A 26,652-nucleotide genomic window follows, 5' to 3' on the forward strand; every position below is an offset into this window, starting at 1 on the left:
TATAATATAATGTACATACTTAATGCAATGCATTTATTGCATTTAAAATATTAAATATTATTTAATTCTCAACTAGGATTAAAATTTTTGTGACTGAGTTTTTAAATCTTGATTTTTAACACTCGTACGGATACATGAAGTCGACAGTTCTCGTGCGTCGTCGAATATCGTGGAACAAATCTTTGCTGTCGCAGCACGGAGAAGTTGTCATTTGGTAGTCAAACGATCCTCGGTTATCACTTTCGTCAACAGTTTGATGGCGACATTTAGTCCGATACTGTGGTCGATGTTACATCGTGTATTCTTTCCCACGATATTTCTTTCGAAAGACGATAGTTGTACGTACATTTACATTTCGGAATTTATCCTAATCGGCATTTATTTCGTAAATAATAATTATTTATATATTTCTTTATATAAGATCGGACATATCTTCTTTTCCTTGCTGCAGATTCGAGTTTCATAATTCCCGCTCAACCAGTTATAATATTATTCAAGACGGGCGTGGACCGGTGGCTGCTATAGTTTCTGTGGCAACAATCCGGTGTTGGCAGATTCGGTGAGTTTTATCCAACTTATATTTGTTTCTCACAACTGAGTTTCCCGCAACTTTGAGTTTTTACGCAAACTAATATATTATATGTATAATTGTTACATACATTAAGGAGGTATCTACGTTTTTAAATTATAACTTACCTAGAAAGCATAAATTGTAACATATAAAATACATTAACCTCCAAAGAACCTTACACTACTTATATGGGAAAATTGAGTTCCGGTGAAATGAGTTAATTTTCAAATATATTGTAGCTTATCATGTAGTAATAAAAAATATTGTATACACATAGCTCACATAATGGATTCTTGATTTATGATTTATTAAATCTTGTGCTCACAAAATATCTTTCAAAAATAATCCATTTCATTATTTAAGTTATATACATAACATTTTTCACATAGATCACCTGCGATCCAAGCAGCACGGAATGTGTTTAATAATTGATCGATAATTTATATCAATCATAAACAAAGCGTTATATTAGATCTGTTCGCGTTATTGGAAATTCCGAAAAATTTTTGCATTTAAAGCGAGATAAATACATATTTGAAGTTGAAGAAAAAGAAGATACAGAGTAAAATAAGCAACAAAAATAGACCTAATTATAGTTGTTGGAACATTTCTACTGTTATCTGAAAACTCGAAATATTTATTATTTATTAGAGACGTGAAGGGGTCAACATGATAAGCAAATAAAAAATATGAAATGCTGTAACTGCTAAGCATTTGCGAATCGAATCGATGGTGAGGACTATAAAAATCAAGCCATTAGCGCGCCATCGAAAGTAAGCTTCTTTGATTCATCGCCGGCTCATTGGCACGTGTCTGGCCACGTGTCGGCCTATATCGCGTAGTCGCAGCACGGAATCGTTCCTTATCCTCTCCGTGATTGTGTATACGTGTGCGCGTATACACAATCGCGTGCCTCGCTAATGAGATAACTTTACACAAGTGCGTACATTGCACCGGCGCGGCGCGAGCGCAGAGAAAGGTTGTGTTTATCATTCGCCTCTGCTGTTGTGACATTCCTGGAAGCTGGAATCGCGTTCCCTCGATTAAGAATGTTCACGATCACCGAGGAATTGTCGGCAGGCACATTCACGTAATTTATTATATTCGCGTGACTGCGCGTGTATCTCGCGCGAGAGGATTTTTCACGGAATGCGGTAACAATTTAAATGACTCGATTATAAAATCGTTAATCGTTAAGAAAAGGTCCTCACCGTCGCGTCGTTTCACATACGGCTATAGATCCGCGTAAAAATTACGTAACGAAAGAAATATATGGATATTGTAACATTTCTTTTTTGCCAGAAATAAAAAGTGTCATCGTTGCGCTCGAAAATATGATTTTTAATTTGTGTGCAGGCGCAGTAGCAATTCGTTTCTGTTGCTCCCTCTACATCACGATGGTAGCCTTTTTAATTTTCCTCGGCGTATTTCTCATATTTCTTGTCTACATCTTTCGTAAAAATCGCAAAACGCGTCGACTACCACCGGGACCATCCGGCATCCCGTTGTTTGGTTATTTACCATGGATAAATTCGGAACGTCCTCATATGTCGTTCACGGAACTGGCGAGGAAATATGGTCCGATTTGTGGGCTACAAATGGGTTCTGTATACACAGTATTGTTATCGGATCCGCAGCTGGTAAGGCAGACCTTCGCCAAGGATGCGTTTGCCGGCCGGGCTCCATTATACTTGACGCATGGAATTATGCAGGGATATGGTGAGTAAAATCTATTTTTTCTGTTATTATATATAAATAAAAATATTGCTCGCAAAAATAAAAGAAAATAAAAGAAAAGCGTAATAAACATAAAAATCGCGGGACAAATTATAAAAAATTAAATAAAACAAATGATTGAGAATAAAAAAAGCAGAGAGCTATCATTTGGAAGTAAAAAATTTAAATGTTTAATTACAATATAAGAGAAGATGAAAATTTTTCTTTTGAATTTTATTGATGTAGTAGATGAAATAGTATAGTATAAGGAGATAATAATATAGGATAAGATAACTTTGAAATTTTATTGACCCTCTCTTTCTAACTGCATAGACATATTCTATAAATGTCCTAATGTCGTATGTCGAATGTCGTATTAACTGAATGAAACATCATGAGGATTGTGCCCGTTATAGTCCAGAAACTTGTTAAGGACATTCTGTAGACTATTAAATAAGCGTCTCATTTATATTTTCTATATGTACACCCATTCTAAAATTCTATAAAGTCCTAATGATGTCTATCCATCTCAGCTAAATATTTCTGAAATAAAAATGAAAATTGTAAAATGTTTCTTAAAAAATTCCAAAATAACATTTCAAGAATATTCCGAAATATTTACAAAATAAGAGCAAGTTGTCATTTTGCGAGATATACATTTATTTCCCTTTTCAAAAAAAAAACAATAACTGAAAAGCAATGCATTCAAATAATCGTTAAATATTTTATTCATATATCGTTACATATTTGGAGAATGTTGCTTACTCTCAAAAAAGTGGTACACTAAAAATTTAAGAAAAATTTATCAAATTTCAAATGATCACTACCTCGGTAAATAATAAAGATAAAAATATCTTTGTAAAATGAAGCTTCAAATGACCACTTTAAGAATGGAGCATGGAGGAGCACAATTCAGTGACAAATAACAAAATACGGATAACAAAATGAATGTCAGAAAGTGCAAAATTGATAATTAAAAATCTGAGCTTACTAATGTTTAATAGCGACATTTCCGATCAAGCGGTTCATGTTGGAAGAATTATAACTGTAATTTTAGCTAATGATCATTAAGTCGTTTCGCAGTCCGTGATGAAAAGGTTTCGCATAGAAAGACTAAATGAAACATTGTTGGAAACAATGTGTCACTTCTCTGTCACAACTTTATGAAAACGGATATGAATGTTTTTCTGTTGCACTACAAAGTGGTCCATGTGAACGGGGCGGCGTCTTTTGACCTGTTTGCTTGTCCTAAATTTTACATACATGACCATAGCGGCAGTCCTAGAATATCAGAAAGACCCACGAATAGGCATATCTCACGAACTACGGATTTTTATTCAATTGCTGTGAACTGCTGAATTGCTGGCACAACAGAGAGACGCGTTTTTACACTCGATTGCTATTAATCGAATGTAATGTATTTGAATCAAAAGAGGAAGCGGGAAGAGATGAAAGTGCGGAAAGAGAGAGAAAGGGTACATCTGTTAAATCTATAGTGTCTAATTTAATTTAATTTTTTAATTAATTAAGTCGCCACTGCTTCTATCAAATATGTCGTTATTTTCTACTAAAACGATAATTAAATTTGACATTATATCGTGTCAATTTGACACTACATATAGTGTCAAATATAACCATTATTTTAATATAAAATAACGATATAATTGAGTAGTAGCATAGTGGCAATTTACATCAGGTATACTGGATGTCAGTAAAAAAGCGCAAGTAGTAGCAAACATTCCAGATCAATACTGCCATCTCTTCTTTAAAGGGTACCCATCAGATAGCCTCTAACTCTTACTTCTTATTCTCCTCTCTTTTCAACTCTTGTCACTCTCTCATTTTCTGATAATACTATTTTCCTCCATCTTTCCCATTATTCTGTGCATTTTGTTTATTCTCGTTATTGTATTGCCTGCGCTTCGCCTTCTTCTCTTTTTCTCTTTGATTTTCCTATTCTACGTTCCTTTTCTTTTCTTCACGCCCTATTCCAAATAAGCGAGAGAGTTAGTCAAATTTTAAGTACTTATAATGTGAATTAAAATATTCTCTAAAAAATTTTAATCGCATTCGATCTGCAGTTTAAATATCGTCTTAATTAACTTTCGAAACGTACAACATCATATTGCAAGCATATGATGAACACTCGGCAACAGAAGAAAATAACAATGGAGCGACCATAATGAAAGGTCCGTTGTCCATGATTGGACATTACAGACTACGTTTATGGCTCGATTTAAACTTTAGCGTAAATCGAGTCGTGTAAACGTAATCATGGTTCTTCTAATGAATGATGATTTCGTTAGATGGATCAACTAACCTATTAATTAAGCATCTAAGCATCATCTAACATAGCCGCGATTCAATGTTTTAGGATTTACAACAAAAGAAGCTAAAATACCTTAAAATTGTGAAAAGAGAATGAAGTCGATGTCGGTTCTTGCAGGAAATTTCGGAATTATTTTCGGATGACGTCCATCTCTACCGTTGTGTCTGCAATCGTTAAAATTGTCGACCTACAAATATTCTTCTGTGTTAACCTGACATGTACGCATAGTGAAAGTAACTTTGTGAAGACCCTCGCTCGGATGTAAACAAGAAATGAATTTCTTTCAGCGACGTATAGTATTTGTTTGCAACGTCGTTTAACAGTATTTGAAACATTCCCGTAAAGAATTAAAATACGCTTGAAAGTAACGCATGATTCTCATCCTAAAGTCTATACTTCAACTCCACTTTGTTGAATTTTTGTTTCTTGCATGTGGTTGTGGATCTTTTAATATCTACCGCACGAAATACTTGAAATAGATATAAATACGCGAAGAATTTTGTATTAGATTGAAAATTTTTTCAATATATATTTTCATAAAAAGATATTTTTTGACTAACCTGATATTTTAATTTGTTATTTTAATTTAAAGACACCACCTATTAGTATAAATATTTTTATAATAAATATTTTTAGACCGAAAATCATATTAGTTATTGTACATCAACATCGAACGTATCATTATATCTCTCCATGCTTTTGACTGCTTATTTTCTGTTGCATTGGAAAATGTCGGCTCCGAACGGCGGTGGCAAAGATGTTCGGTGGTTTACCATTACCTTCCGAGAGATGGCGATCAAATAAAATTGAATAGCTCTAATAGATTCACCGTCAACTCCAGAGAGATATACAATAATTGAGTAGATCCAATAGATCTACGTTCCGAAGAGTTAATATTGCCTAGCATGCGATGATAAGAATTAATGTTACAATTATGTTTACGCAATTGCTGCAATTGGGACGTATTACAATACATTATGCTGCATAGAAAACCGCATGTTTCGCCAAGATGTGGAGTATCAAAGAGAATAGAACTGTTCAGAGTTTATCTAGATGTTCCGTTCTTTGTGATAACAAGACCTCTATAAACGTAAGTGCCGTTACAATTTTCGATTTACGATCGAACGTTACTGATCGTGACATGACATTTGATAGCGAGTTCTCGTATACGAGGCTTCGAGTCACTCCGTTACTTGAGATATATGGATTCGCGGAAATAATACATGATAGATGAAAGAATATCACAGAGTATCTCGCCTCGCTGGATTTTTTATTATTCTATATTCCATATAGAAATCGAAACGCAGTTTAGCGCGTTCCATCCGATGTTCATGGGATCTCAGAAATCACAATTAATATCGCTCGCCGCAAAGCTATCACTAGTCCCTGATTTGTGCTACACGGCCTTTGTTTCCAGACGAAAACAGGGTTACTCGAACGGTCATAAGTTTCGCCAGCTGAAAATTCACCGACAAGGCCACAAATTCCGTCAGCGACGGCGGCAGCGAGCCGAGCTGAGCAGAGTCGGGTGATACTATGCCGTGCCATGCCGAGTCGAGCGGGACGATAATTTCACGGCAAAGTGTACCACGGACCCGGTGATACCTTTACACCTCGTTTCGAAAGCTCCCATTCTCCCGTTCGCGATCCTCCGCCGTCTTCAGCGCGCTTCCCTCTCTCCTTTTCTGCTCCCTATGCCTCCTTGTCTTATTTCTTCTTCATTTCTTTCTTTCTTTATTTTTCTCGATTTACGATCAAGCGCCCAGTGCATACACGCACGTGTACGTGAGCGATGTTTACGAGGCGCCATGCCTTCAAGTCAACGGCCCCGTGATTTCTCCATTCATTTCTTTCGCCGCTATCGCTTCTGATCTTTTACATGTGCGCCAATCTAGCGGCGTGTCGATAAATACTCGAGCGCATCACAAATTGAGCGCCATCTTGGGATTTTTAGGATTAGTTTAAAACGATTAAGAGAATTTGAATTTAAAAATTCGTATTAGACATTTCGAAGCTTAAAAGAAAAAAATCCTCTTAATAACAAAAAAGTTTCTTTTACAGCATGTAAAATATAATAAAAAGTAATATTAATTATTGGTATTTAATGTATTAATATTAATGTATATAATAAGAATATATAATCACATATACGTTACAACTTACAATGTTTGTATTATATATGCAATATGTTACAAATGACTGAACAGTTATTGAAATCATAATAAAATCAAAATGTACATGTATAATACATATACATGTTAATTTATATACATAATATTAATATATATAATATTAATTGTAAAAATTCGTAGAAAATTTACTTTTTTATTCAAAGTAATACTTTTCATGTTTGGATATTTGTCTGAAAAATTATGAATTATTTTATCAACATTTACATTCTTACATATTTTATTTTCATTTAATATACAACGAGCGGATGATTGTAGCCATCGTTGTAGCAAATGAATTAAATATGTAGAAATTTATATTGCCATTTTTGTACTCTTTAAAATTTTTTTACATGAAACAAGCACTCTCTAATTCCGGCTTTGGATTCCATTATGTATTCGAAATTTGTGCTACTACTTCTACATAAACGACTCGATAATTTTAATAAAATCTGCTTTTTGCATGCAGTATTTAATATCATATTTATATAATCATTAAGTAAGTTTAGATTTAATAGTTTAAAAGTTACGTGAAAAATTTATTTAACAATCATAACAATAAATTGATAAATGACAAAGGAGATAAGGGTTTGAAAGACATATTATTTGCATGCAGTTTTGTATATAGAATAAATAATAATAATGAATAATAATGTGAAATTACATGTAAATTCATTTTACAGATTTTTCTAATTTAATTTAATTTAAGGGGAATTTTATTAGTGATTATTTCAAATTGATTGTCCGAAAGTTATCGGCGCGCAGTCATGTCTGAAATAAATTTATTTAATAAATACATAATAATGTAATATTTGAAATATCCAACTTTGACCATAATTGGCTGTCTCATATATTATAGTTTGATTTATTTATATAATAGTTTTGTGTCTAAAGTTTTAATAATGTGAATTTAGTTTTATGGATAAAAAAGCAAATCCGACTGAAAAATTATTATTATGTATACCTATTGTATATCTCTTATTGAAAATTTTGCCACTTTTGTAAAATAAAGTAAAATAAACTGTGAAAAAAATTGCAGAAAAAGCCAAGTTAAAGATAAAGATTTAGAATCCAAAACGAAAGCGGTTGCAACAAAACTATCTCAGTTTAGACCTATACGATGAATCGAATTTATAATGCACGTTTAAATTCCGTGCAGCTACATCCTTTGCACGTGCATCCTCGCGACATTGAAACGCTTCTGCTTACCTTTCACAAGAGCCTCCTGCGTTCGGAGAGTCTTCCTCCACTCTTCGTGAATACCCCTCCAAGGCATCCAAGAAAGATCCTCCCGCCAGGTTTCCTTTCTTTCTCTTCATCGGATTAACGCTCGGTGGGGAGATAAGCCACGCCTCTATCAACACGTACTGTCGACAAGTACATATTTCGTGATACATGAACTTTCGCTAAACTTAGATGACGAATATTCGACTCGACAGGAAAGGGAGACTCTGAAATACCTAACGCTCGTTGAAGTAGTGAGAGTCGGGATTAGTCAGACAAGTGACCGAACATTGCCAACCGTTACTACTGACAAGAAGAATCATCACGTGTAGAAATCACGAAATCAAAGTATCAATGAAAATTCATTGTCACTTTCCCGCACTTTCCGACAAAGCTTGACAAATACAATAACTTTTCGTTTATATTTCTTAATATTTAAATTTTATAATTTTCATAATCAAATAATCTGTAAAAGATGAAGAAAAATATGTTTATTGTATTTGCGTTTGTAGACAACAATGAAATAATAATAATATTGTAATTATATATATGTATATAATATAAAATAAACTCCATAATTTGTGAAATATTTATATTCAAACAATTATTCAAAATATCAGAAATGTTGCATTTCAAATTAATTATATATTTCGTAAAATTGATCTCTTCAGCAATAGATTTTTATGTATTTAAATACCTAGTATTTAATGTAACATTTCTAATGCTAAATGCATTTCGAAAAAGTTTCTTGTGTGAAAACTACTTGCAATAGAGTAAGAAATAAATTCTATTCTATTTGCACTGCTAAACATTAATTACCAAATTTTCGAAATTTTACTTTCTTTTTATTAATATTTTACTTTCTTTTTATTAAAAATAGTGAAGTATTAACTCTTTTAAGTTTGTTTGCGTAAATAAATCTTTATTTCAGTTTCTCTTAAAGTACAAAGTATTTTGGAAATTATGCATATATGCATATTTTTCGGTTATTTACGGCTTCTCCTCTGACTTAATCGCGGTTAAATTTAAAGAGTACCCTGTACTTCAGCTCGATAAAATTTTACGAGAGAAATACCGTACATAAATCGACGATGGCAATGTCTGACAGATGGACATAGGGAAGGATACTGACGCGTGCCTTCTGACGGCGCAACCAGTGATTATCCGACAGCGCGTTTACACGCGCCTCTTTATGGGCGCGCTCACATTTCTTATGCGGTCGGCAAACTGGTTGCCCCGCCACGGATAATACCGTGCGTAATAGCGTTAATTTATTATAGAGTGCGCCGAGGTGGCGGTAACGCGCCGTCCGTAAACATATTACGCAAGTTTCTACTTGCGCGTAGGTATCGCATTGCCGAATCGATCAACTAATTCGAGTCTCAGAATTATGTTAATCGTACATTGGAAATAAAAAAAAAAAGATACATGAATTAAGACGCGAATTATCCTAATTTATAAATATTACAGTATTATTTTATTTCTGATTGTTTTTTGTATTTAATTTCTTCATTTTACTGCTAGCTTATTTATCTGTAATCTATTCTGCTTGGACTTCAACAAACACGTCATTATTTAATTTATTATTTAATTCGATTTAATTCGTTATCATAAATATATTCTAACAATATATCTAAATCATTTCTATCGGTTTTTAAACTAATCAGAAATAATATACGTAATTATAATGTATTAATATGTGTAATGGATTAATATATATAATCTTATAAACAAGCATATTATTTTACTTATTTATACATATATATTTTTGTATAATTATTAAATTATAATGATAAATTGGAGATTTTTAAAAACATATAGAGTGTTTGAAAAGTAACGATAAATCTGTCGCACAGGGGGAGGAATGGACTAAACTGAGAAAAAAAGTCCTCTACCATTTTACAATTTTCATAATAGTTAACAAGATATCAATTGCTAAAAATTGGCGAAGATTGGTTTTCAATAATTTTTTACTCAAGTACTATTAATTTTACGGAAAAACTGCAAAAGACAAAAATTGTTTATTGTTTTCAGAAAATACTAAAAAGGTGATAAAAAATTCTGAACAAGTTCATAGTTTTATGAGAAGAAAATAAACAATTTTTGTCTCTTGCAGTTTTTCTGAAAAGTTGACAGTATTTGAGAAAAAAATTATTGAAGACAAATGTTTGGCAATTTTTAGTAATTAATATCTTGTTAACTATTGCGAAAATTACAAAATGGTAGAGAACTTTTTGATTCACAATCAGTTTAATCTCTCTACTCCTATGTAAGAGTTTTATCGTTATTTATCAAACATCCCAGTATATATACTACTGCGGTCCCTTTATTAAAACTCGCACAAAAAAAACAATAAGAATATGAAGTCTAAAATTTTTTACAATAGCCGTATTTCTACGAATAGGCTTGTTCTAGGAAGTTATTTTAACTGAACCCATTATAATGAGCAAATGCGATAAAAGGTCGGAAATGCCGTGGATCCGTTGGCAATCCAGATAACGGAGAACGACCAGTAAAAAAACACTGGCGGTGCGAACCAAAGTATTAATAGACTTCTGAGAAACGGACCGAAAGTAAGAGTGATGTTAATCCTTATAAGACACGTCTATCCAGAAATAATTGACTGTTTCTCGCATTTAGATGAAGTTTTAGAATAATACTTGCAAAACTGCACGTTGCATAAAATATTCTTTGGTGGAAACAATTTTATTTTATGATATCCCACTTAATATCGACAATAAATTTTAAGACGTTTTTTGCAATATCCATGCGATATATCATAATTTTGTAATAAAAATATTGGAATACAGTTGCAAAATAAAAATAAAATGTATGCCATTGTAAGTAAATTTTATTTTTATAAAATAATATATTATATATAAAAATAAAAAATATGAATTTTAATTTAAAAAAGAGTGTCAATGTAGACATGGATTTTGTAATGTGAACAATTTGCCGTTAATCTCGATAACAAGTGTAGAAAAAAAAGAAGATATCATCGTTGAAGCTAATTACATGACGGCATTCATCATAATTACAACGTCAGTTAGAGAGCGACTAAGTGCAATGTGGGGATCCCAGATTGTCACATTACATTACATTACACCTTGTACAGTGAGGGTAAGGTGCGCCGATGGACGGTGGGAAGAGGAAAGAAGGGGGGGGACTTGATCTTGGAAAATGATAGATCGTCGCCGCCACTCTCGTTACCGCGGTGCATCGACCTGCATCGCGGTGATCGTCAAAAGTGTCTGATGCGACGGCGTTGGCCTTTAAGCGGGTCGACGAAACCTGAAATTCTCGACGTCCTTGGCGCTGCCGCTGCCACACAAACTGCAACACGATGGCTAATTTTGGCCGATAAAAAAAAGATTGCTCTGTCACGATTCACTTTTATAACATCGCGATTCGCTTAATAGGATCCTTCGACGAGGACGACCGACTTTTGGCCACTTATACCAAAATTGCTCAGGTAACGTCGTCGTCCTTTCCTTTCTTCAACGGTCAAATTTTTATCGAAAAAAAAAACGTAACTAGGAATATTTTTCGTTGACTTAATTGCCTCTTCTGATGTCGAATGTATATTAAATATATACAAATCATATTACATTGCTATTATTGTTAAGATAATATTGCTAATAACATTGAAGTACGTACGATTCTTTATTTTTTTATTTATTTCGCTTTTCTGTTTATTTTTTAACAATAAATTTATCTCTCAGTATATTAATTAATCTCTTAAGAAAGAACTCCTACAGCATGAAATATTGCAGCAATATTATTTTGAAAGATTGCAATATTTTATAAAACATTGCTGCAATATTTAAAGAAAATTGCATATATAACATTAAACAATATTTCAATAATTATTCTAGTTTCATTAATTGTTAACGTATTGTGTGTTCAGCATCATATTCCAAAATACATATGGTAAAGTTATGACCAAAAAATATACGGGAGTCTACAAAAAAGATTGGGAATCTCTAGGAGACTCGATTTACTTCTTCTTACAGGATTCCTGGACATTTTCTCCTTACGAGGCGTATCTCTCTCGTGACGAAGCCACGTATTTATTTACCGAATTGTAATACTGCAACAATATATTGCAATATTTTCTACAAAATATTAAAATTAGAATATATTTTGCAATATTTCGTGCTGTAGGGAAATATTGGTCACACACGTTAGACTTTTTTTTCCTAAATTCTCAATTGAATTGAGTACACGCAAGATAAATCGGCAGACTTTTAATTTGATTGCACTCCACGTAAGCTTCTTCTTATACAGGCTCAAGAAGAAGGTAACGAGCAGAGGCAAACATTCACGTAACGCGATGATCTAAATCGTGATAGAAACGTCGCAATTCCAATCGGACTTGAAATACCACAGCACTGACTCAACGGTGAAGTGGTGCGCGTGCAAAATAAACATTACAAGCGAGCTTCCATGAGACTATTCCCGCGCCTGGCTTATTACACGCGCGTGTAATACTGACGTAAGACGTCCGCGATTTTCCCGCTTGTTTTCCTCCTTTATAAATGACGGACTGGGTGTGGGTGGAATTTCATTTTTTCTCTCACGACGATTCTACTCCCCTACGCAGTATCCTTGTGTCTCTTTTTTCATTCTACATAATTATTGACGCATCTACTATTTTTGTACAGCTTTCATTGTGTTGCCATTGTAAAGCATTCGTAATGCACACCGTGTTTCAACTTCCAGTTCTAAAAACTTGTTTATAGCGGACGAACTTAGTTATAAAAGCAAATTAGTGTTTTCTTAAATTGGTATTTTTCAATTATTAAAAAAACGCAATTTATATTAATTAATGACTATTTGTAATTAAAATAAATGGCCATCTCTTGCATTTGCAATTTATACTTGTTCAACTTTTATAAAAATAAATTATTTTAAACTAGAGTATTTCCTAAATTTCTTATTAAAGAAAATACAATTTATATCAACAAACGACTATACATTTATAATTAAAATAAATGACCATCTCTCGTCCTTGCAATTTATGCTCTTTCAACCAACGATTACGTGTCGGACCGAGTATTTGATGGACTGTTGTTCGGAACCCATTAATCTTTTTCCGTTTTCGTAACGAGCTTATCCGCAATTGGGTAGGTTAGGCACGTCCGAACAAACCCGGGACTGGCCGCGCCGATGCGAAGGACTTTCACTTTTATTGGTCTCCTTGAAGGAAGTTCTCCCGGTCGTCGACAGTTCTGCTCTGCATCCGCGGGGAATTACAGTTAACTCCGCAAGGACGGGCCGACGGCCTCTCCCGTTAAGAGCGACAGAACGTTGCATGGACGACCGGCGTTCACATCGTCGACGACCTGTCACGACCTGCACGCCCGAAGGTTGTGGATAATCATCTAAAGTCCCCCAGCTTTCTCGAGCTGGTGCAATTAGTCGAGATTTATTATGCATATATCTCACATCTCGTAAAAAAGATCGTGTCAACGGTTTCCACGATATCAGAAAAAAATAGTATTTAATGTCGGTTGATATAAAAATTAAAATACGATAAAATCAAGACCTCGTAATTTTTTTTTAATTCCATTTACTGATGTATTTCGATTAATGAGCAAATCAATAAAGTAGTCGTACAATGCGTGAATAATGAGATAATATATTTAAAACATACCATTTATTATATAATAACATCATTTAGAAAGCAAAAGTTTCAATGAGAAACATAAGTTAAACGGAGCAATATTTAATATAATTACTTGTTTAATAAGAACTTGATAAATGCGTTAAAAAAATTAGTTTCATGATTTTTTCTTCGAATTCTATATTTGCAGTAATGAGGAAAGTAGTCAGTGTCAAGTACATTAATCTGAAGAACAAATTCTTCGATTTTGAAACTACTTCAACAGTAAAGAGATAATAAATAATTATTTACAGAGTTTTGAGCAGTGGTAACAATTCACGATGTCAGATCATTAAATAATAGATAATAATAGTAAATTTCATTCATTCTGATCTTTAAGGAGCAATTCTTAAATCTTTGCTGTTTAGTATTCCTTGCTTACTAGTTATTATTCCTTCGACAATTATTCTGACTCATCTATCGACTCTTGCAATCAGAAAATTGCTTGCAATCAGTGTGATAAGGATATTGAATTATTTACTAGGCAGAAAAGTTAATATGATTGTCGAGATACACGATTTAAGAGAAATCTAAGAAAGGTACATACATTTATTTGTATTATATTTAATTGTTTATTTATTGTATTTATTTATTTGTTATGTTTGTTATTTATTTATGATATTTATTGAATTTTATTTAAGATATATATTTATTTATATTTAATATAAGAAATCTTATATCTTCCATGCTGATCGCGCAGCCAATCTCAGGAATCTCGTGCATAGTTCGGTCGTAGACACTCGCGAAGGATCATTACCGAATAGTCACTCTTTTCAACTGGCCGACAAAGCTATCATGGCATTTTAATGGCGCGCCATAAAAAGCACGATCGATCGGTCGATTGTATTTGGATAGGACGACTATCGCGCGTCGCCTTCATCTCACACTCGCCGACTTTTTGCCGATCGAGGTGGAATGACCGGCCCTGAAACGTTCGAGCGTGTATATGCATTATCCGTCTCCGGTTTATTTCTAGCGGTTCGCGAATTCGTGGTGAGCGTCTCCTCTCCACGCCGTACCTGTATCCGAGTGATGTCATCCCCTGAAATCACCGCGGCGGGGTGTTTAGTTGCGTAAGAATCGACCGGCAAGGAGAGCTCATTGTCCGTGGTCTCCCTCTTTTCCCCCCCCTCCGTCTGCTGCAGATGCGAGGATGAAAAACAAGCGTGCGTACTACAAAGTTAGATTTGTCTACATATAACCTTTTTCATTTAGTAATTTTTTTTCTTCAAAGCCACGTAATTTTCTTTCATACCTTTTTCTTCTTAAACATTTCTCATTTTTGCAAAAAATTCATAATATTTAGCATCTAGCAATATATTACTGGAACAATCAATTCTTAAAAATAAAGGAAACGCAATATATTTTGTCACTTAGATATTTATTTCTTTTGTTTCAAAACTTTAAAATAAAGGCAATAAGTAATCTTGAAATTACTTCGATTTAACATTTATATGTATATTGATACTTATTTCTATAAAAGTAGATTAAATTAGGTTTAACTTATTCTTTATTTTTTTGTAATTCTCAGAACTAGAAAAAGATAAAAAGTAAACAGTAACTTAAGAGGCGAATATACAACTAAACAAAAGTCTCAATGGTTTAAGCTTAAATAATATCGATCTTAATGCTTAAATAATATTTTTAGTAAAAATTTATATAAAATAAAAAAATATAAGTTAAACTAAAATTAAAATTAATCTACATCAGTAGAAACAAGAGATCTAAGTACTGTGACAAATAATCAAATAATTAAAAAAGTTAATTAATACAACACAAACGAACAATGTATGAAAACTGTAACATACGATGTAATATTTATCTTTTAAATAAGATATATATATATATATATATATATATATATACAGCGCAAAGAAAATTCATTCGATGGAAAGTTCAGTTAGATATATACTGTAAATTTTATTTCTTCGTGCGAACACGTGATTATTTCGATCAAGCAGCGAAGAGAGATTAATGCACATATTAATGCACGTGGCGCACCTGTGATCCCGGAAAGTTTTCTTGGCGTTCATTTAAATACGACACTGACCTATCGACAAAGCTGCCTCTTAGAACAAGCTGCGAATGATAAATAGTATCGCAAATACGCATCGCGCGGTGACCTGTTTATATTCCAACAGACTTTCATTATTTCTTCTCTCGATGCTCGTCGCTCTCGAACGTGCAAACATGACGAATTCTAAATTCGCAGAAGTACTCGTCTCTTCCGATTCGCTTTCGTTCCTCGGAAATATGACCGAAAATCACATTACACAGTACATGTACTTACTCTCGTTCGTCTTTTTTTTCTTTATATAATTGATAAGGCTATCAATTCGCGCATAATGTAAAGAAAGAGAGTAGAATTCAATGAGATACTATCTGACAAATTGCGCGCCATAGATCTCTATCTGTATTCCTGTGGCACGTCGACCGTAAACCTTGATAATCTCATTGACCGATGATCAAGATTCCGAGATCATTCTCGCGCCAGCAACACTCGCGTGATCTGGCTACAAAGTTGATGCAGCAAATGTACCTACATAAGCGCGATCGTACACATATCTTCATCGTTGTAGTGCAGATGCAAACTTCGGCGCAAAGTCTTATCTCTTGATATTAATAATACTTTCATTATCCAGTATTATCCGAGTTATTAAAATAAGAATAGATTATGAATACTGTCCAGAGAATTATATTAGCATCTCTCTTAAGACCTTACTTAAGACGGTCTTAAAATAAGAACCGACTATGAATACTGATCTGAATATTGATATTCACAGCTATGACAAATTAATTGTATTATCAAATTAATAATATATACGTAGAAATAAATATGATCAATTTTTTTCAAAAAGAATAATATATTTTAAAAATTCTATCGATTAAAAATGTTATTTTAATGAAAAATATTTCTATTTAATATAATCTGCAAGATTTTATTGTGCGTTTTCTCGCTTTTGTCATAAATGAACAGGATCCATAAATTCATACTGAAATCTCTTTATACACAGTTGTTATTATCATAGTTTTTATGTTCTTTACTTAAAAAAATAAATACACGATAAATATAATGAGGAAAGGGAATACATGCATGCATGTATGTACATATCGAAAAAAGGAAGTTTGGAAAAAAATGCAATTAAAGGAGATAAACGATGACAGTTGGAAAATAAAAAAAAACGAGCAATTTTTTAATGTCAGTGGCAATGAACAGAGCCATATTAGCATTTTAAGGTATTACTTTTAAGACAATTTTAAAGTAAAAACGAATTATGAATACCGAATATAGACATAATCTATTTTTTACCATATAATGACCAGTATTCATAGTCCATTCTTATTTTAAAATCGTCTTATGTAATGTTACTTAAAATGTTTCAAAATGCTAATACAGTCCTTGTGATTGACTTATGACATCTTAAGATTATACTTAAAACGATCTTAAGTATAAGATCCGACTAAGAATATTGGCTTGAATCTAAAGATGAAGACTATCGCCGTCATATCTAATCAACGATCGCGATCGCTATTAATCGACGACTGCCGTGTCTAGTTTATGTTGTGAACACGCACACACCGAAGGGAACGATGGTGAGAGATGTGGGTGCGGTGAGAGATTATTGTTTATTCATTCGAGGATTATCCTTCGGCGAGTTCAGTGGCTGCGCCTACTTACGGAATGACAGTAATCCTCTCGCTATTTTTTTACACCCTCCCAAGCATGGCTCACTTCCACACAACAAGAGGGAACGCGACGGAGGCACGTTTGGGTGGCGGTTTATTTATGGTCGCGCGATTAAGGTGCGACGAGGATCACCTTCGTGCAAAGGAAGAACAAAGAAATAAAATGAGAGAGGAAAGAGGAAATTTGAACGAGATTCTTGTCGCTTCTTATTTCTTTATGTTCTTTGCAGGTCTTATTTGTGCCGAGGGTAACCTTTGGAAAGACCAAAGAAGATTTGTAGCCGGATGTCTAAAGAATTTCGGTATGACGAAGTTACCCGGCACCAAGAGGGACAGACTGGAGGAAAGAATCCTTGTGAGCGTGAACGAGTGCATATCGGTAAATTAAATGTCTAGGGTATTTAACACAAGGCCATCATGTCACTAAATTTGTCCCTAAACGAGTATGTCGATGACCGAACATTTCATTCCAGAAGAAATATTCAACTGCAAGTTAACATTTATTTATCTGGAAATGTCATCGCATTTAATGAAGCTATTAATTTTTGTGACATTTTGATGCCATCGTTTTCGCATGAAAACAAGCACTCATATACGTTATCGAAAGAAAAATTTTAATTGATTAGTAGGAACAAACATAAGAACATGAATTTGAAGTATTACAAATGTTTTTCAAAATCATTCCGCGTTAACTAAAAGTACGTGGACAATGAAGCAGTTGAGAATAATTATGTGATATCTTCCTAGACAATCAAAATGTGGACATAAAACGTCTTAAAGATGTCTTTTAGACATTATGCAGTCCGTTTAATGCTACACGAAAAAAATAAGTAACTAAAATATCTAAAAATTTAGTTAGATACAGATCTGAAAATAATTTTATTAAACCATCAAAATAATTATGCAGAAAACTAGATGAACAATGATGAAAAAAGTGTTGACATTTTAGCAACCAGCTTGTCCTATATAATTATTTTAATAGTCCAACAAAATTATTTTTAGATCTGTAGCTAAATTTTTATACTTGGCGAAACTATTTTTTTTCGCTTTAAAGCATTTGTATCATCAAGTGGACCATAGTCTATATCTTAATTCATTCTTTTCTTAAGACTGTCTTAGATAATATCTTATGATGCTAATACGGCTTTAATAACTTATATAACAAGATTATACTTAAGACGGTCTTAAATATAAGAACTGACTATGAATACTGCTCTTAAAGACGCTTTTAAAATATTTTATGTCTCGATTTTGAACATGCATACTATTTGAATCCTTTATTGGTATCTTAGAAACTGAAAGAACTAACTATGGAACATATTGATCCATGCGAGACGTTTCATCATTACATGGGTAACATAATGAACGACATCGTGTTTGGTAAAGTTTACAAAGAAGATGATGCGATATGGAAATGGCTGAGACATGTGCAAGAAGAAGGACTCAAGCACATTGGAATTGCAGGGCCACTCAACTTTTTGCCATTCTTCAGGTATGACAATATTCCTGATTCCCACGATCCTTCCCGTCGATTTGGATAGCGTATGATATATTTTATACTTGGCTAACAAAAAGTAAACCGCATTACTGTGAAAAAGCTGAGTAAATTAATTTGCACTACTAATTAATATGCTGATGATGCGACAGTGATCCATTCAACGTCTACCATGCAAATGCTGTGTTTTTCCTCGAAGGCGATGTCTTTTGATAAACGTGGAAAGATAAGCTGCCTTTTTGTACTTGTCTTTTATACGCAAGTGACATAATAAATTGAAACTAGATAACAAACAGTAAATACAAATCTTTGTTTAAAAAAATAACGCGAAGGACAATTTTATTCATGCTAAATCATTATGTTAAATTTGTATGTAAATTAGACTGGAAGGCACTTGATAAAGGTTATAATTATAAAATCAAATTAGCTTATTCTAACAATGGTAAAGCGGATAATATAAGATAATGTAATTACACCATTAATATGAATAAATTGTAATTGTTGACATATATATAAATATATAAATATATTTCGAATTTCTATTTTACTTTTATATACATATTATAGGCATTTTCCTTTTTCCTAAATTGCATAAGTCGAGATTGAAATTCGAGTTCTGATTGGATTTGAAATCTGAAGAACGAATATGAATTCGAGCCTAATGATTTTTATATTTATTATGGATTATTTTATAGCTTATTTCCTTGCATCATTCATGGTGGAAATATATTAGATGTTCGTTTTTAAAACGAATTTTGTACTGTTCTGCGCAATCAGATGCGGCTATTTTAAACATTTACATCGCAATAACTTTGAAGTGACGTATTGCGGATATGAGTACGTAGCAAATAAAAATACAAATAATTTCCGAAAAAAAGAATGCAGAAAGGATTTACATTTTTTTCGATTTCTAAAAGAAAAAACTCAATATATAATATCATAATGACATAATGACATAACGCCAACTTCAAATAACCGCAGCAACTTCTTGGCGACTTCTGGATACCGCTCTTCTTATGTTCAAAATATGTAAGAGCATATCTTATATGCTTCCATCATAGCACCAATCAAAAGAAATAATTATTAATTTCACAATTATTTGTCAAACGTCAGATTGTATGCATCAAAGCAAGCATAGCAGCATGCATGTGTGTATGCGTGCGCACGAGAGTTATTTTTATGAGATAATGTTGCCAATCCTGGTATTTTGTATTTTGTATTTCAAATATTGAGATTGACAATCAATCTTATTATTTTAATTATAAAATACACAAAACTCTCAATCTTTTGATTTTAAATGCAAAATACGTCATACTTTTATGTGCTTGGTTGAAATATAAAATACAAAATATGCTTGTATTACAGAAATTGTGTTCTAAATAAAAATATTTCTTTATGACGTATAACTTTATGGCGTTAGTAAACGTTATTCGTTATTTACTACTTGTTTTTCAATAAGTAACATGTAATGGTAATAATTTACTTTTTTAGCTTAGTTAGTTCTTATCTTAGCGTTTAGTTAGTTGTTATTACAGTCATAAAAAATTGCAACATCATTATATCAAATTTTTATTATAAAAAATTTGTTATTATAAAAACTGTAAAAGTAACTGTAACTGTAAAAAAGAATTGTTCCATTCCTTGATAATTCGTACTCATTTGTGATTATCCCTTCATGCACTTCCCTTGTTAGTTATGTTATTCACATATTGGTCTAATATCACTTATTGTTGTAAATTAACTATACTCAAGTTAATAATAACAAAACGTGCATTTAAAAGTTAAGAGATTAATTTCAATTCACATTATTTGGGAGTAAAAAAGGGGAGCAATCGCTGACGATCTTAACCTTGACATATGTTGTTAAGATCATGACCCTGAATAATAACAAGTTTTAGCCATCATTCGTTATTCATTAAAAAGTTATTAACAAAAAAAGTTTGAAAAAATAACGTTTTATTTCTGCTTAGGAGCGCACGACTTCCACGCGAAGCGACTCTCACCCCAAACAGAACAACAAGTCACAATAACGCCAAAATGACATTAAAATGAATCGGAAATGATTAAAAAATGACTTTTAGTGATCATTTTGGAGTCATTTTGATATCATAATGATTTCTTGTACTTGGGATCCCACCTCCCTCCCCCCTTACTTGGGGGCGCACCCAAGCAGACTGGAAGGTGAGGTGAGAGTTGCTTTTGGAAAGTCGTTACATAAACAAAGAAAGATAGTTTTTAATATTATATATAAATATAGCAGAAAAACATTATTTTTTCAAATTTTTTTTATTGATAACTTTTTAACGAATAATAAGCGACGACTAAAACTTGTTAGAGGTTGCTCAGGCTCATGATCTTAACAAGGCCAAGGTTGTCGGCGGTTGCTCCCCTTTTACTGATTTGAGTACTAAAAGAAAATTCTTTTGTTGGATTTGTTGACTGTTTAGATTTTTGCCACGATATGGCAAAGTAATGGAGTTACTTATCGATGGTAAACTAAAAACACATCAACATTATCAAACAATCATCGACGAGCATCGTGCTCGACCAGAGAAAACGGATAACTTCCTTGCGGCATTCGACGATGCAATGAATACCGATGCGAATAATGAACACTTCACACAACAGCAATTTTATCATCTACTAGCCGACCTTTATGGTGCAGGCGTTGATACTACTTTCGCAACCTTTCGTTGGTTCCTCCTGTTCATGGCAGCATATCCGGACGAACAAGTATACCTTTATCCATAAATTTGTTTCTTTTCATATAAGAGATATCTTTTTAAATGAATATTTTTCTCGATGGAAAGTTATCGACCTATCGTACAATCTCTTCGAATTCTATGTGTCTTTGTCTTTGTGCAGAAAAAAATTCAGGATGAAATGGACGAGCTGTTGGGACAAAAGGTACCCACTCTGGAGGACAAGTTAATCTTAATTCGACTACAGGCAGCCATTGCGGAAACGCAAAGATTGCGGAGCATAACACCGATCGGCATTCCTCATGGGACAACAGAGGTAATAACAAATAACGTAATAAAAAAACAATAGCAAGTAACAACAGACTGAAACCGCGTCCGCTGTTTTCATTCACGCACTGTAAGCTTTATTCTATCTTTATTACTTATTACATGCGGAAAAAAAATAGAATGCTTAGAGCGCGTGAGCACCTACAGCGGACGATTTTTTCTGAAAAAAATTAACAAATTATGCGATGCTTCTCCGTGTCATTTTATTTCATGAAGTCGAACATGTCTAGTTATGATTTAATAACTCAGCATGCGCGAATATCCAAAATTGGAATGTCTTTAAGATATTTTTAAGATATTTTATGTATGATGTCTGAAAGACATCATATTGTCTTAATGATGTCTTTAAAATGTAATCCATAATGTCGCAGTTAAATCGCAATATTAGGACTGTACACAAAAAACTTAGATTAGTAGAAGTAAGGAAATCAACATGTTGGATTGGCGTTATAACTTTACAGTGATTGGTCAATTCGCTTATGTTTTACTGCTTAAATTTTTTTGTGCTTAAATTTTTTTGTGCCATGGCCCTTAAAATCGCAAAGTTATAAGTTGGATCTGTGCTAATACTTATATACATAGATCGTTTGAAAAGTTTTGAGTCTCAACACGAAGATGACATTATTCATCCAAACCATTCCGGTACTACAATTGTACACGCTTTGAAAGATAAAAATTGCGCTGTAAAAATTGTAGCCATTTTAGATGCTCAGTTGTTGTTTGACAGGCATTTGTGCCAGTCATTGTTTTCGTAAAAATGAAAAAAATCAAATATCGTGCCGTGATTAAATTCTTGCATTTGAAAGGCAATACGTCTGCGCAAATTAAAAAGCCGAATTGGATACTGTTTATGAGGCCTCTATCCTAGGGATGTGTAATCTCGATTCGATCTTCTAAAAAATTGATCTTTTTACATAAAAAAAAGATCGATTTTTTAATCGATTCGCCAGGATCCGATTTTAAGGTAGATCGATTCATCTAATAAGAGATCAATCTTCGAAGCGTAAGGGTGGATTCGAAAATTCAAGATTTTGATCATATATCATTTCATTTCTGTTGCTCACCGAATATTAAACAAGGATAAAATGATATCTAGAATCCTTTAACTATCATAAATTCTGCATCGTACTAACATCGTTGTCAGATTTGATTCTGACACGTACAAATATTTTTAAAAATCGTATGTTTTTACGTAATAATTATTCTTGTATTTTTATTGCACTATTCAACAAATACGTTTTTTATAATATATACAATAAAAAAGATTTAATATTTTCGTTTAGATCTTTATCATATTATTGAAAATTAATCCTATATATCGTATTACAAAGAATCCAAAGTTATAATATCATTACTGTGCCTACATTACTTACGTTTCGGGTTTAATAATATCTGTAGTTACAACTAATAATTATTACTGACAAAATGTATAAATAAATGTTAAATTCTAATTTATAACACCAATTGACAGTTATTATAAAACCGAATTTAACGCGTTTATATATGATATTTCACCGATTTTACGTTAGTAGTTGATTTTCATTAGAATTACAGATGTTAATTTAAATCTAGATTTTTAAATTAAAATTATTTTACTCGGAGGCAAATCAAAATCGTGTTTTAATTGTTTTTGTTGAATTTAAACGATCTCACAATCAGTGAGAAGTGTCAATGGAATCAATATCGATTCGACACCGAAATCATCAAATTGATGTCGATCGACATCTATTCCATTGTCATATCTTACTGGAATGTTACTAAACAAATTTTAATTGAATCGATCTCCAAATAGATGGTACTGGACCGAATCAAGATTAGATTGATAGCGTTATTAGATTAATAGCGTGGGCATATCGAAAGAATCGTGTTTATCATATATTGACTGAAGATCGAATTAAGCGCGTTGGACTGCACTTGCTCACTGTAGATCAAAAACGCATTCGAATGAATATTTCCAAGGCTCTCTTAAAGCGATTTAAGCGAAATGAGTCAGATTTTTTGCGTTAATTAATAACTGTTGTACGAAACTTGAATCCACTACTTCACTCCTGAGATGAAGGAACAGTCAAAACAGTGGATTGCGAAGGGTATTTCGTCGGCTGGGAAGATGATGGCGACTGTTTTTTGGAATAGTCATGAAATTGTGTTCATCAACTATCTTAAAAAATAAAATTAAAACAACAACGAGAATGCAGCACGCATTAATTGACAAACTGAAGGCAGAAATTGCGGTCGCATTCGAATAAAAAGAAAGCACTGTTCCATCAAAATAACGCATTGTTTCATACTTCGATAGTCATCAAACAAATCATCATGACAAATTTCACGAATTGTGATTCGAATTGGTTGACCATCTATCGTATTTACCATCTGGTCCCCAGCACCCATTTTTTCTATTTCCCAAACTCAAAGTTGGAGGACAAAGATTTTCATCGAATGAGAAAGTCATCGCATCCGTAGAAGCCTATCTTGCAGAGCAAGACGCCAACTATTATTTGAATGGATTAAAGGGATGGGATGACCGAAAGATACTTGTTTCTATGTTATGCTCAAAACTTTTCAAATGACCCTCGTATATTTTAATCGCAATAAGTTACTGTCTTATGCATCGTCTACAATATGCAAAATAAGCTTAGTATAATTATTATATTATATTATTAGAAATTAGAGTAAGAAATTGACCAATCACAATCGAATGTGAGAAAAATAATTGACTGTGATCAGTCAATTTCTTTAAAATAAAAATTGAAATAAACTCAAAACGATTTGCATCCAGGATACACAAATAGGCGATTACGACATACCGAAAGGTACCATGATTGTTCCATTGCAATGGGCTATTCATACAGATCCTTCGTACTGGCACGACCCGCTCTCGTTTAAATCCGAGAGATTTATTGCTGAAGACGGAAGTCTCATCAAGCCGAAAGCCTTTCTACCGTATCAAGCAGGTAAATTTAAGTGGGAAACAAAATCAGAAACGGTCTGATCTCACACGATACTGAACGTACATTGCTGTTTTACACAATAATAGGTAAACGTATGTGCGTTGGTGATGAATTGTCGAGGATGACATTATTTTTATTCGGCGCAAGAATTCTTCATTCATTCGTTCTCTCCGTTCCATCCGGCATGCGCCTCGATCTGGAAGGCGAGTGCGGAATTACCCTGGTTCCGAAATCACACCGCTTAATTTTTACACCACGAATAAGAGAATAAGAGAATAAGTTTACATATATGTATAACGATATTGTTTTTATATGTATTACATCATTATATACAACAAAATACATTTGAATTTCATGGAAATATTATACGTATGCTTTATTTTTTGTATATGAATAATATGCATAATTAACAATAAAAATAATTAATAATACCCTTTATTAATTCCTGTTTTAAATATTAATTGTTATTTTTTAATGCTTAAATAATATTTTAGTGTTAATTATACCTATCTATCATCTTTTATGTACACTACATGTCTGACTTCCATATGAATAGTACTTGTAATTATTTCTTTATATCCAATGTAAAATTAAAATTATATTTATTGTAATATGACGTGTTACACTTTGAATTATTGATTGTGATCTATGGAAGTGGAAGTTAGTCACATGATTAAACAGCGAAGAGGCATTTTGTCAATTCTCAACCAAAAAGTAGGAAAATACTCATCCTCTGTCTAATATAGAAATTATTTCCAACATCCGCGAACTATAAATCTTGTAAGACATTGATGGTAAATTATCTACAGTATTGTTGATGATGGTTTGAAGGAAACCGAAACGTTCAGTAAATTTTTATCAATACTCAATGTAAAATTTGGTAATATATTATATGAATTGCGCTCAAATTATCACGCTGTATTAATGCTCTCATTGCCCGTTTATTTTATTATTGTTTTAACACTTTTTTATAATGATTTTTTATAATGATGACTTTTTTTCTTTTACAGATTAGAAAATTCTTTTTCAGGATTAAAGTATACGTATTAATACGTGTCTGTGAGGTAGAGTTTATGCCAAGAATGAAAAAAAAATAGTTTAAATTGAGATCTTTACCATTTCTTATTGCAATATGGCGTCATTTGTTTGATTTAAAAGCATTGCAAACTGTAATATTTTATGAAATTGTGATCCACAAATTAGAAGTTTACATGAACGAACAACGTAGAATTCTTAGAATTAAATGTCTAATTAAAATGTTATTCTACGAAAATTTATATATACGTGTGCGTGAAATATTGATGTAGTAATACATAAAGATGTGTTAATGTGTCACATTTTATCAGTAAAATAGCGATCTCGTCGGAGTTCGAACTCTTTACTTTAGGATCCCCTTAAACACAATCTGAAACTGTAGTAACTCTACAGTGGGGTAGTAATATCACAAATTAAGTTGTCAAATAATTGTACGCTGAACGAAGTTAAGAAACAAAACGTGCTTCGATTTTACACATGTCTCTCAAGCAATATTAATGAGATCGGTAGCGAACGTTGCAGGATGTCAGATGTGTGTCCGCGTGCCGGTTTATAGCGTGATTGCGAACCACAGCAGTTAAATTTCGACATCGACAAATATCAGACCGTCGATATTAAAAAGGAACGCTTTTTATTAAAAACGCACGAAGTAAGGCGAGTCGCGAGAAAATGTCTACCCTATGGAAATGGAGCGGCACTTATTTGCACGCACCTCGTTCGTATTTTACGCATTGGCGCATTTTTACCACTATGTTCTCAATATGAAGACACAAACCCGTTAAAAT

At 32.9% G+C, this 26,652-nt stretch overlaps 1 protein-coding gene across 1 annotated transcript; it reads left to right on the forward strand.

Annotated features, from left to right (window-relative positions):
• The first annotated feature begins 217 nt into the window (after positions 1-217).
• phtm (cytochrome P450 enzyme phantom) lies at positions 218-25,193 on the forward strand. The gene is made up of 9 exons (XM_087406284.1): positions 218-338; positions 452-559; positions 1,928-2,290; positions 17,591-17,739; positions 18,653-18,852; positions 21,303-21,588; positions 21,721-21,873; positions 24,661-24,835; positions 24,919-25,193. Exons 3-9 carry the CDS (start codon positions 1,969-1,971, stop codon positions 25,101-25,103), a joined length of 1,470 nt encoding a protein of 489 aa, XP_087262410.1. The 5' UTR covers positions 218-338; positions 452-559; positions 1,928-1,968; the 3' UTR covers positions 25,104-25,193.
• The last annotated feature ends 1,459 nt before the right edge of the window (positions 25,194-26,652 follow it).

Source organism: Acromyrmex echinatior, chromosome 5 (assembly GCF_024713525.1).
Source record: "Acromyrmex echinatior isolate Ae372 chromosome 5, ASM2471352v2, whole genome shotgun sequence".
Taxonomy (NCBI): Eukaryota; Metazoa; Arthropoda; class Insecta; order Hymenoptera; family Formicidae; genus Acromyrmex; species Acromyrmex echinatior.